This window comes from Telopea speciosissima, chromosome 2 (genome assembly GCF_018873765.1).
Source record: "Telopea speciosissima isolate NSW1024214 ecotype Mountain lineage chromosome 2, Tspe_v1, whole genome shotgun sequence".
Classification (NCBI taxonomy): domain Eukaryota; kingdom Viridiplantae; phylum Streptophyta; class Magnoliopsida; order Proteales; family Proteaceae; genus Telopea; species Telopea speciosissima.
In genome coordinates, this window is record NC_057917.1 from 54,018,649 (window position 1) to 54,032,170 (window position 13,522).

A 13,522-nucleotide genomic window follows, 5' to 3' on the forward strand; every position below is an offset into this window, starting at 1 on the left:
AAGAAATAAAAAGAAAAGAAGCTCATTCTCCATCTCAGGCTTGCCCACTTTATGGCTGCAGGATACTCTCTTAAAATAAAATACTTTAGTAACTATGAAACTCAAGCAATTAGTTCCAAATCTCAATCTCAAGGCAAAACTTTGCATCCTTACCATCCCAGGTCGGTTGGAGCTGAGAACTAACACCAGGGCCATAAATCTGCTCAAATTCAGCCATTTGGGGATGACTTTCTCTTCCCAAAGCATGAGGAGGAACTGGAGCACGATGAACCTCATCCCAGGCATCTGCAAAACCTCCCTGATCTGCAGAACGGAAGCTGTGAAGGAATTCTGAGCCCTGAAGCAGTTGAATATGATTAAATAGTGTCAAGAGACCAACACAAAAGTTTTCAAATAAAGAAATGAGATCATACCTGAGTATCAGGGTGCCGGTATTGTTGATGATCATATTCAGATCCAGGGAGTGTTGCTACATGATCGTTACTCCCAGAGTAAAATGGAGTATCTGGACCTGTTATTGTAGTACCAGGGAGCTCCTTGACTCTTTCCTGTTAAGACAATAAACGATGTCAAAGTAATATAAATTGTATATACATATATACAATTGTAAATTGTCTATACATATATACAATTGCTGAGTCAAAGGTAAAATAAATAAGTAAGTTTGCTGGAGGCCATGGTAGTTGGAGGAGTAGGTTAGCAATTTTTTTCTCCCCCCCCCCCACCCAATTGGGATTGGGGGTGGTAAAAGAAAGGTACAACGGAAATGACAGAAGAAGAAAAAAAAAAAGGGCATTGGTAAGGATGCCTCGCTTACCAAGGCATCAGGCTCAGATGAGGTCCCAATAGAGAAGTAAAAGAAGCTTTAAGGAGGATGAAAGTATATGCTTGGTAAGCATGCCTCCACATGTCGTAGATATATACAAAGAATTAGGGTGTCTAAAATAAAAGAAGTTTTAAGGAGGATGAAAGTAGGCAAGGCACCAGGCCCAAATGAGGTCCCATAGAAATGTGGAAGAGCTTAGGAATCTATGATTTATCTTGACTACCAAGCTATTTAATACGATTATGAGCACAAAGAAACTGCCAGATGAATGGAGAAGATGCATTGTGGTTCTGATTAATGAAAATAAAGGTGATATTCAGAGCTACAATAACTATAGAGGCATAAACTAATGAGTCATACTATGAAATTATGGGAGGGTTTTTAAAATCCACCTAAAACAAGAAACTATTATTACTGAGAACCAATTTGGTTTTATGCCAATAAGATCTACGACAAAAACTATTTACTTACTTAGGAGGCTCATGAAAAGATTTAGAGATTGCAAGAAGAATCTCTACATGGTCTTTATTGACCTAGAAAAAGCTTATGACAGAGTCCCTAAAGAGTTAATCTGGCAAGTGCTAGAGAAGAGAAGTGTTTCAAGTAAATATGTGGACATAATTAAAGATATTCATGATGGTATAGTAACTAATGTAAGAACTATGGGGGGTCAAGGTAATGAATTCCTAATTACAATTGGGTTACATCAAGGATTAGCTTTAAGCCCTTATTTGTTAGCGCTTATCATGGATGATTTAACCAGAAACATCCAAGTTGAGGTTCATTGGTGTATGCCTTTTGTTGATGATATTGTTTTGGTAGATGAAACAAAAGCAGGGATTGACGCCAAGTTGGAGTTATGGAGATCAACTTTGGAATTAACAGGTTTTAAGATTAGTAAAACGAAGATGGAGTATATAGTGTGTAACTTTAGTTACACTCGGACGGATAATGAGGTGGTGAAAGTTGATAAGAGGGAGATCCTTCCTCACAACTTCTTCTATGGTCAAGAGGCTTTAAGATTAATAGAATGAGGACGGAGTATATGATGTGTAATTTTAGTGCGAATTGAAGAAAGAGAGATACCGAAAAGTGACTATTTTCAATATCTGGGGTCAATCATAAATAAAGAAGGTGACATAGAGGATGTTGTTTCATAGAGATTTGAAGTAGGATGGATGAAGTGGAGAGCCGTGTCCAGAGTGTTGTGTGACCGACGTATCCCTTTAAAGCTTAAAGGAAAGTTTTGGTGAACTGTTGTACGTCTGGCTATGACGTATGGGAGAGAATGTTGGGCAATTAAGAAATGTCATATTGAGAAGCTACACAATATCATTTAAGTAAATGTTTTTATATTTAGGGGCCCAGGCGACTGTCACCTCAATGCAGGGCACCTTGCACTGGTTTAATTGGTATCGAACCAGGTTCTTACACTTATTTATGCCAAATATCATTTAAGTAAATGAAATATTAGTATTTCATTTACTTGAGATATTATTCATAAATAAGCAAATACCCCCTATTTAAATCCAATAAAAATAGTTAAAAAATAAAATTCCAAAAGGATAAAAAGTCAATCCCCAAGTTCAAGAACAAAAACTGGATTTTTTACGGTAGCTGAAATTTTCAACTTTCTAATGCTGAGTTTTTTCTCAAATCTAAAAATTCCATAAATCTTAATATGGTAAAACGTTGATAAAAACCCAAAGTACAGTAAAATATTCATTTGCATTGATATTTAAAAAACTATTTTCAATCAAAGCGATTTTGATAGCATTCGCGCACATCAAATAAGGTTTGACCAGAACATAACTATGTAAATATAAATCAGATTTAAGTAATCTTGTTTGTTGGAAAGCTGGATTTGTGTTCTACCTAACACAAAAAGTCTCATGTAAAAATAAAATTATTTGATCAGTCAAACTTCATAGAGAACAAGAACATTACTCTAAATTGAGAACAGTTTAATTACTTATTGATAAGATCATATTTTCTAAGAACAGTATAAACCAAATGTATGTTTTGATTGTTTCAAACTTCCAATAGCTTGCTTCTTCAGTTCTGTTGTCTTCTAGCTCTATGTTAATTTTTTATAACTTTATGTGGCTTAATATTGATTTTTGATTACTTGATGTGACTTAATGTTTATTTTTTATGATTTAATGTTGCTTAATATTGATTTTTTATGACTTGATGTGGCTTATTGTTGATTTTTTATGATATACATATTGTAGCATACTAAATAATGTTAGAAAATAGGGTAAATGAAAAATAACACTTGGGCGCCTTGTCGCCTAAGCGCTTAGGCACCTCTCCACCGCCTTAGGTCGCCTTGCCACCTTGACAACTATGTAAGCTACAAGAAAATCGTTTGAGGTGGAATGGTCATTGTTCATCGGAGGCCTTTTGGATGTTCCAGTACGATGGAATGATTTGATTCAGATTTAAGGAACAAAAAGAGTCAGGGACAGACCTAAACTGTCTTTAGGAGAAGTGGTGAGGAAAGACATGCATAGCTTAGGCCTTGTATCAAGTACGGCCTTGAATAGAGCTGATTGGAGGGCAATGATCCATGTAGCCGACCCCATTTAGTTGGGATAAGGCTGAGTTGTTGTGGTTGGTTAGCATGCCTCACCTAAAATCCTTAAGACGAAGTTTAATGTTTTCCACTCCCAAACCCAATCGCAAGGAGCAAGGATATTGTACTGCAGTTTGTCATGGATTTAAAAAAAGTAATTGTTCGAGAAAAATGGAATGCATCTGATAATTGTCAATAAAGGAACCTTTCGAAAGCTGAAATACAGATAGCTATATTCAGTTTTTTTTTTTTTTTTTTTGTTTGAAAAATAATTAAACAAAAAAAAAAAAGGAGAAGAAAAATATCAATAAACCAATGAAGCAGAAGCAGATAGCGATAAGATAAGTCTGTGCTTCTAATCTATGATTGAAGGTTCCACAGAATTAGAGGGAAGACGCACCTGGGTCCTCAACCCAGAACCCCAGACGGGGCAAAACGAACTGGAGGAGAATATTTTTCATAGTCGAATTAAGTATTGAAGTGATTCAGATAAACATAGGCACCTGAGTCTGCGTCTAATAACTGCCGACACAGAGGAGCCCCAGTAGAAGAACTGCCACACTTTTGCACTTAAAACCCGAATCCAAAACAATAATTCAAAATGGAATTTGGGGAGAAATGATAGAAGACTTCGCTCTTTTTCCAAAAAAAAAATTCTCCTTTTTTTTTTTCTAATAAACTCCGGGCAAGGAGTAATTATTAAGGATTAAGAAATCAAGAGAAAAACGGCTTTTTTTTCCCTTCTTCTTTTTCTTCTTCTCTTCTTCTGCCTTACCTGACTCTTTGAAGCGGAGCCCAGCAGAGAATTCGCAAGTGCACCAAGAGGATTTGAAGAAGAAGAAGAGCCCGGAACGGCGCAAGCCGCGCCTCCCGTAACCATATCTCTCATCGCCATGTCCAACCGTGCTGCTACTTGATTCTTTCCCTTCCTTCCAACTTCAAAGAAATAGACACCTCTCTGTCTCTCCCGGTGTCTCGGCTCGGGGTTCTCGCCTTCACTGCTTATTTTTTATTCTCCGGTGTTGGGATGACTGAACATTAAACAACGAATTATATTGGCCCCTAGATTGAGGAATCCGAATCATGTGAATCGGCCGATTCAACCCTGATTTCCATTACTTCCCGATTCTGAAGCGGTTGCAGTGGATAGGGTAGAGGAAGAGTCGAAAGTGGTCTTAAGATTGGAATCGCCCGGATTCCTAACTGTTAATCCGATCCGGTACGAAATTGGACTCCGATTCCGATTTTTAGAGAGGATGAAGAACAACCGATACTGAATTATTCAATGCTTGGTTGTTTGCACCGCTGTAACTCTATCACAGATCATGATGCATATGATCGTTATCACTTTATCCGGGTTTAAAGTGTTCTGCTAACTCTTTTTGTTCTGTTAACTCTTTTGTTTTTGAAGTTGGGTCCAGTGAGAGTTGAACTCATGATCTCTTCTTTGTAAAGTGTTGATCTTTGCCAACGAGCAACCTCTTGGGGTGGATCCAGCTCCTTTCCTTAGAGAGTTAGAAGGCATCGCCCAATGAATGTCCAAGGAAGCATCCGACGATTGGGCTATGCTGTACACATCCAGCGTCGGATGCCTCATTGGGTTCTCCGCTCAGTGGAGAGGAGCTTGATCCCCTTGGGGTCCAAAAAAATTTGTGTTCTTTGCATGCAATTTTTGTGAACCTCCCATAAAACATATAAAAGGTTTTTTGTTTTTTTTTTGGAACATGTTTTATGGACAGACACACTCATATGGAATATATGAACAGAAATCAAGTTCTACCTTCTACCAACAAAAACAAAAAAGCAAGTTCTACCACATGCAAATGGGATAGGAGACACATGTCAAGTTTCAACCTAAATAAATTGGTTATTAGGCAAAACCAAGCATTAAAAAATCTATGACTACAAAGATACTGTATTTAAAAATATGTAAATACATAGAAGTGTTAATAATTAAATTTAAGTTGAGATGGCTCATCCAGTTGCAAGGGAAGGAAAGGGAAGTGAAATTAAATCAATACTAACATTAATATTTTGTAATCATTACATGACATAAATTTTTTATCAACTCCAAAACATTCCAAACCAAGTTACTTAGTTTTACTTTACTTGTTAACCAAATGTATTTGATTTGAAAAGGAAAATATAAATTACATCTGAAAAATATAATTACCAATTATGATAATAGTTTTAAGTTTAAGAATCATGTACATATATGTCCTTTTTTAAATCAAATTTACTTCTCTTCCTTTTACTTACAACTAGAAAGAGTCGATGTGACCAATCCAAATCATTCCATGTATGTCTAGCAATCGAAATTGCCACATCAACCTTCCATTGGCTTCGTTTCCCAGGAAATCTGTGCAACAGAAAATCTTGTAGGACTTCCATTCCACTATTCTGATCAAGAAAGAATCTCCTCCAAATGACCAAGCTATAATGAGAATAAAATGTTGGAAAGAGATGTAGAATAACCTTTCCACCTATGTGAATCAAAGAAGCAAACAAGCTAAAAATGGAAACCAAACAAGCAACCACAAACCAAAAGGAACATAAGATTTAACGTGAAAAACCCTTCAATGTGAAGGAAAAAATCACGGGGTAACTCCGAGAATAATCCACTAAATCAAGTGAAAGGATTACAATAATTCATCTCTCAAGTTTATGCCCAAACTTGAGATCCACCACAATATTAAAAAAAGAAATAACAAGCATTTGAAAATATTACAAGGTTACCTCACACTTTAAAGAAAATGCTACCAAATCACCTCTAAAAACCACCAACAATTTCTCCCAAACCTTGAAGAACCCAACTGAGAAAGCAAGCTACAACTTCGGTTACCCGGCTAAACAAAAACATGAGATGTTGCAAAAACGGTCTCAAGAATTACCCAAATGTGAGAGCTAAACTTCCACAAAAATTTTGTACTTCTTCTTCTCCAAGAGCTCCAAGAACAAAAAACATTTGTCTTTTTCTTCTCAAAAAAGGTGAAACAACTTTTTCTCTCCTTAGCAAAAGTCCACTCATTCTCTCTCTTCCTTTTTCTTACAAAGAAAGAAACCCACATCTCACTTTACGTAGGAGACCTTTCAAATTCAAAAAACCACTAAGAATGAGAAAGTGGATACCAACTCACATTTGGTCTTTTTGACTTCTCAAATAGGTTTTGACCCAACTTGGTCCAAACACCCAAAAAACTCCACATGGGGTTGGACCAATATAGCCCAACACCCAACAAACTCCCCCTCCAGTCCCATGAGGAGGACTCCCCCATACTGTAGGCTCACATGGAATTCATGCCTGCCAAATCCCTGCATAGTTCATGCTTCTCCTTTGGCACTGTCTTGGTCATCATATCTGATGGATTCTTATCAGTATGGATTTTATTGATCTTCATCAAACCACTTTCAAGGACATCTCTAATCCAACGATACCGGACCTCAATGTGCTTGGTCCTTGAGTGGAATGTAGCATTCTTGCTCAAAGCAATGGCACTTTGACTGTCACACCTAACAACATACTTCTTTTGTTCCAAATCCAACTCCATAAGAAAACATTTTAACCATAGCATCTCCTTATAAGCTTCTGTGGCAGCAATGTATTCTGCCTCTGTAGTTGATAGAGCAATACACTTTTACAATTTTGATTGCCAAGAGATGGCTCCCCCTGCAAAAGTAAACAAATAACCCGAAGTAGACTTCCTTCTGTCAATATCTCCTGCTATATCTGAATCTGTATAGCCTTCCACCATGGATGATGAATTTCCAAAGCATAAACAAATTTTAGATGTGCCTCTTAGATACCTTAGAATCCATTTTACAGCTTCCCAATGTTGCTTACCTGGATTTGCTAAGTACCTACTAACAACACTCATGGCATGTGCTATGTCGGGGCTTGTACATACCATAGCATGCATCAAACTCCCTACAGCCGAAGCTTAGGGGATCTTCTCCATTTCCTTCTTTTCTTCATTGCTAGTTGGAGACAACTTAGCGCTCAACTTGAAATGGCTAGCTAATTGTGTACTCACGGGCTTTGCATTCTTGATGTTGAATCTTGCAAGTACTTTCTCAATGTACTTTTCTTATGATAGCCATAACTTTTTGTTCTTCCTATCACGCTTGATTGTCATGCCCAAAATCTGTTTTGCTGCCCCTAGGTCCTTCATGTCAAAGACCTTGTTTAATTCTTTCTTCAACTTGTCAATTAAGTTAGCATCTTGACCAATAATGAGCATATCGTCAACATACAATAAGAGAATAATAAAAGAAGAATCTGAATATTTTCTGAGATAAACACAATGGTCAGTAGTGGTTCTAGTAAAACCATTACTCATCATAAATGAGTCAAATTTAATGTACCATTGTCGTGGTCCTTGCTTCAAACCATACAAGCTCTTCTTCAACTTGCATACCATGTGCTCCTTGCCCTTTACAACAAATCCTTCTGGTTGCTCTATGCAAATTTATTTCTTTAAATCTCCATGCAAGAAGGCAGTTTTCACATCCAACTGCTCAATCTCCAAGTCTTGACAAGCGGTTAGACCAAGGATAGTACGAATAGAAGTCATCTTCACCACAGAAGAAAAAATTTCATCAAAATCAATACCCTTTTTTTGCCCAAATCCTTTGACAACGAGCCTTGTCTTGTACCTCATTTTCTTTTAGTCATTTTTATTTTTCAGCTTGAAAACCCACTTGTTCTTCAAAACCTTTCTCCCTTTTGGTAGTTCAACCAACTCATAGGTCTTATTCTTATACAAAAAATCAAGTTCTTCTTGCATAGCTTTCTTCCATTCAACCTTTTGTTGATGAACCATGTGTCACACCCCTATCCCGACAAGGGATAGAATACAATATCAGGGTATGATTGAGATGACACGCGTCATCCCACCTCACCGTCAGGATCTCGATGCGATGGCCAACTCACGGTCATAAACCAATATTACAATACAATAATATTAGAGTGCGAAAGACAAAGGAATATTACATTAGAGATAGTAGGAGTTTGCGGAGCGTAAAAGAAATAACTATAAGATGTTCATTGGCTAATGATAATAAGTAACATAGTTACAAAATTCCTATGACCATCAAGTAGCTACCAAAAAGGTAAAACATAAAAGTTTGTACAAAACACAATGCTCAAAAAATAATAAAACGGGAACGATCCCAAGTAACTGATATAGCCCGTAGGCACAATCATCATGGGCAACCATCGCCATAATCCTTAGTCACTGTCTCTAGCTCCACGTAATCATACGCATCGAAATCTAAAAAGAATGTGTACAGGGGGTTAGCTCCACCGAGCTAGTGAGAGAGAAAAGGGGATGCACAATCACACAATCACAAATAGTCCATGGTGCATGCTATTATTAATTCATTTACCACCTAACACACAATGCTAAGTCAATGGGTATATGCTCTTGATAACTCGGGAAGACATTGTGGATCCTTCCATTCTCACCACAATGCAACCTCAATTATTACTATGGAGCCGCGCGGTCGTAGTCATCACCACCCGCAGGCGAGACCCGATAACCATTACTACCCCCCTGGCCTGGCCTCTCTAACTCTCCACGAGCGGCGGAGTGCTCGGCTACCCAACACCTAAACCCCTGTTGGTAAGGGTCGTAGCATAGGAAGCGAGCCTAACCACGGATATACTACATGAATCCTATCGTGTTGAGAGGTACATCCGGGTGTGTCAACGTCCCATTCCATCTAACACCGGAGTACCCGGCACAACCACGGCGCATACAGGCAAGAATGAGATGCAATATACAATTCCACGTAATATGGGGTTCGGTGCAGTACTTCCACGACACCGTAACCCAACACAAATCCATATCATCCAAATCATCATCATCGAATAAGAATAAATGCAAATATGCAATCATGCTTGAATGATAATGTCACAATATAATTCATAAATGCATGAATAAGCAATAGTAAACAAGCTCAAGCAGTCACCCAAACCCACTCACCAATTACTTCAAATGGAGTTTGTATAAGCGCAACGATTCGCTCAAAATCACCCCATTGCACATATGTTGGCGCCTATGGAAGTGAATAAGAGTGTGAGAGAGTGTAGGGGAGGCCTCATAGAGAAACCCCACCGTTTACATAAGTTATAAGCCTTAAAAGCTGCATCGGAGGCAACGTCGGACTCAGCGAGCTGCCTCAGGCCTTGCCTCCGACCTTCCTGCGAGCTCGGGACACATCGGAGGCAAACATCGGACTCACGTGATCTTGCCTCCGATGCAACCCAAGTGTGATTTCAAGGTCTTTAAAAGCCCGGGGTTGTCCCATTTGGTTCTCTAAGCCTCGAGGGACTAGGGAGGGGTGTCTTGGAGTCTATTTGGGTCTTAGAAACACCCAACATTCAAAGATTTAAGGGGGTTTAAAGGATCAAAAGCTCAAAAATCCAGATTTGGGGTTTTCTTTGGTGGTTGAAGCTTTAGAATCAAATAGATTGAGCAAGAGGTCAAAATAGAGGTCTTTATAGGATTGTAATGAAAATGGGATAGCATCCTACAAGGGGAAACTACACATGGCTCGAGCTAACCCTTTGGGTTTCCAAAAAGAAATCCCCATCTTGGGGCTGCAACCAACGAACCACCCAAGCTCAAGCGAGCAAGGGGAAGAGAGAAAAATGGGGGAAAAGGGCACTTGGCTTACCGGTTTGAGGTACACACGAGGTGCCCTCTTTAAAGCTCAAACCAGTACCGTTTCCTTCTTCTTCTTCCCTTCCTTCTCCTCCTTCTCCTCCCTCTCTTCAAAGCTCTCCTCTCCTTTCACGATTAGGTTAGGAAAGAGAAAGAAAAAAGAAAGACTAAGGAATAGTCTTACCCCTCTCTCTCATATAGACTTCACATTTATTGGCCTATTTGGATAAGGCCTCATAAGTGTAACCTAGGAGTCTATTTGGGTAGGGTCAAACATGGCGGGGCACCAATAGCACCTTAGCCAGGGTCTCGCCCACAAGGGTCCTTGTCGTGACATTGGATGCGGGGTCGGAGGCAGCCGAGTAACCTTGCCTCCGTGCGAGTAGGAAGGTGGTTCCCAACATAAGAGGTCAGGGCCTTTGGACCACACTTCGAGGGCTTTGAGAGGGCGGTAAGCACACAACAAATTTGGTCAACTACTTACCCTGACATGTCAAGGTGCAACCTCAAGTGATCCCGACTAGTTTCCACGGGCAACCTCGTACTATGGTCAATATAGGTTGGGTTTGACCACGGTGAGAACAACTCACCGGCCACACGTGGCGTGATAACTACACGTCACGGGAAAGAATTAATAATTAATTATACTCCCGGGGTGCGGGTATAACACCATGGCTTCTTCAAAATTTTCTAGTTCACCACTTTCAGTTACTGTCACATACTATGATGATGGATATTTTGTTGATGCTTTTCTTTCTCTTTGTGATCTTCTTGGCATAGGTGGTTCTTCTTGAGATAACTACTCCCCCTGCTCAACATTACCATGTGCATCATCATTTTCATGCACATCATCAACTATTTGAGGAGCCTCATCACCCTCAACTTGATTTTCTTCAACTTGACATTGCTGTCCATCATCACCATAAATAGGTAAAGGGAGTTGTTCTTCTGGCAATTCATCTACAACCCTCCTTGACACTTCCTCCTTGTCAAAATCAGCAAGTGTTTGATTTTCTTGAAAAATCACATCCCTACTTTTGATAATCTTTTTATCAACTGGATCCCATAATCTGTAATCAAGTTGTTCATCCGCATACCCTATGAAAATACATTGTTTTGTATTATCATCAAGCTTGGACCTCTCATCTTTTGGAACATGCACAAAAGCCTTGCAACCAAATACTTTCAAGTGACTATAAGAAACATCTTTCCCCCTCCACACAGTTTGAGGAACATTTTCATTAAAAAAAGCAAATGGAGATAAATTGATTAAGTATGTAGCTGTCCTTAAAGCTTCTCCCCAAAATGGTTTAGGTAATTTTGCCGTTGAAAGCATGCACCTAATTCTTTCCATAATGGTGCGGTTCATCATTTTCGCTATACCATTAAGCTGTGAAGACTTGCGAATTGTTTGCTCATGTCGAATACCATGAGCTTTGAAATATTTTTCAAAGGGACCACGCTCATCATACTTACCACTATTATTTGTGCGAATGCATTTGAGAGATTTTCCTATTTCTCTTTCAACCATGACATGAAATTGTTGAAAGAACCCAAATACTTGGTCTTTAGTTTTCATGGTACAACTCCAAACTTTTCTAGATACATCATCACTAAAAGTGACAAAATACAATGCACCACCAAGAGTTTTTACCTTCATAGGACCACATACATCAGAGTGAATTAAATCAAGAATCTCAGTTTTTTGTTTAGTTAAAGCATGTGGAAAAAAAAATTCTATGATGCTTTCCAACTAAACAATCATCACAAGGGGACAAAGACGTACCTTTGATATTTGGAAGATAATTTTTCTTCACCAAAATCTCCATACCTTTCTCACTTATGTGGTCAAGCCGTCGATGCCACAAATCAAAATGAGATTCTCCAATGTCAGTGTTCACTTCGCCATTTGATAGTTGAGTTTCGATCTTATAAAGAGAGCAACATTTCTTACCTTTTGCCACAATAAGAGAGCCATTTTTCAGCTTCCACATTCCATTGTCAAATTGTGACTCATATCCTTCATCATCAAGCTTCCCAGATGAAATGAGATTTAATCTGAGATCTGGAACATGTCTTACATCCTTGAGAACCAACTTATAGCCAACATTGGTAGTAATGCAAACATTACCCATTTCAATAATTTTTTATTTTCCATCATTTTCCATCTTTACTGAACCAAAGTCTCCTAACTTGTAAAAAATAAAGAAATCTTTATGTGAAGTAGCATGAAAGGATGCTCCTGAATCAATGACTCAATTTGAATCATTACATGTTGCATTTACACAACTATCAACACACATAGAAAAAAGTAGAACTCCATCAGAAGCAACTGCGGTGATTTCGTGTTCTTTGTTGCCATCACCACTCTTTTCTCCCTTTTGATTTTTCTTCAACTTCCAACAATCATTTTTCATGTGTCCTGGCTTCTTACAATAATAATAAGTCACACCTTTTCTTGATTTAGATCTTCCTCTTGATTTGCTTCGACTATGATTTTCTTTATGCTTTGATCTTCCTCTTTCCTCAGTAACCAAAGCATGTGGGTGTGAAGAATCTGTAGATTTTCTTCTCACTTCTTCATTCAACAAATTACCTATAACTTGACTCATGGTAACAATACCATCGGGTACCAAGTTGCTAAGGAATACAACAAGAGTCTTCCAACTATCCGGTAATGAGCTTAGCAACAACAATGCTTGTAACTCATCATCTAACACCATCTTCATGGTTGCCAACTGATTAATAATGCTTTGCATTTCATTCAAGTGCTCTGCAATCGACCCATTTTCTTTGAATTTCAAGTTCACAAGTTTTTTAATTAAAAATACCTTGTTTCCAGCTATTTTTCTTTCATACAAATCATGCAATTTCTTCCACAGAGAACTTGCACTAGTTTCATTTGATACATGATGGAACACAACATCATCCAACCATTGCCGAATACAAGCAATTGATTTTCTATCCATTTTCTTCCACTCATCATCTGACATACTTTTTGGTTTCTTCTCTATTCCATCAATTGGCGAATAAAGGTCTCTTGACTAGAGAAGGTCTTTCATTTTGACTTTTCAAATCAATCAATTATTTTCATTCAAACTAACCATCCTTGAAGAAGTCTTTGCATCCATCTTTGATTCACACACACAACAAAATCAACCAAGCTTTGATACCACTTGTTGGAAAGAGATGCAGAATAACCTTCCCACCTATGTGAATCAAAGAAGCAAACAAACGAAAAATGAAAACCAAACAAGCAACCACAAACCAAAAGGAACACAAGATCTAACGTGGAAAACCCTTCAATGTGAAGAAAAAAACCACGGGACAACTCCAAGAATAATCCACTAAATCAAATAAAAGGATTACAATAATTCACCTCTCAAATTTATGCCCAAACTTGAGATCCACCACAATATTGAAAAAAGAAATAACAAGCACTTGGAAAGATTA

At 38.3% G+C, this 13,522-nt stretch overlaps 1 protein-coding gene across 2 annotated transcripts in view; it reads right to left on the bottom strand.

Annotated features, from left to right (window-relative positions):
• The window catches only part of LOC122651273 (peroxisome biogenesis protein 5), a 38,684-nt gene extending 34,274 nt beyond the window's left edge, over nt 1-4,410 (bottom strand). Inside the window, exons 1-4 of one of the 2 annotated variants that reach the window (XM_043844599.1) lie at nt 4,180-4,410; nt 414-548; nt 247-337; nt 154-195 (exon numbers count right to left, since the gene is read on the bottom strand). In XM_043844599.1, coding sequence (XP_043700534.1) covers nt 154-195; nt 247-337; nt 414-548; nt 4,180-4,299 — 388 coding nt within the window. In that variant the 5' untranslated portion in view covers nt 4,300-4,410. Of the gene's footprint in view, nt 1-153; nt 338-413; nt 549-4,179 lie in introns of both variants that reach the window. The other variant, XM_043844598.1, reaches the window with a different exon arrangement.
• Nucleotides 4,411-13,522: the final 9,112 nt, after the last annotated feature.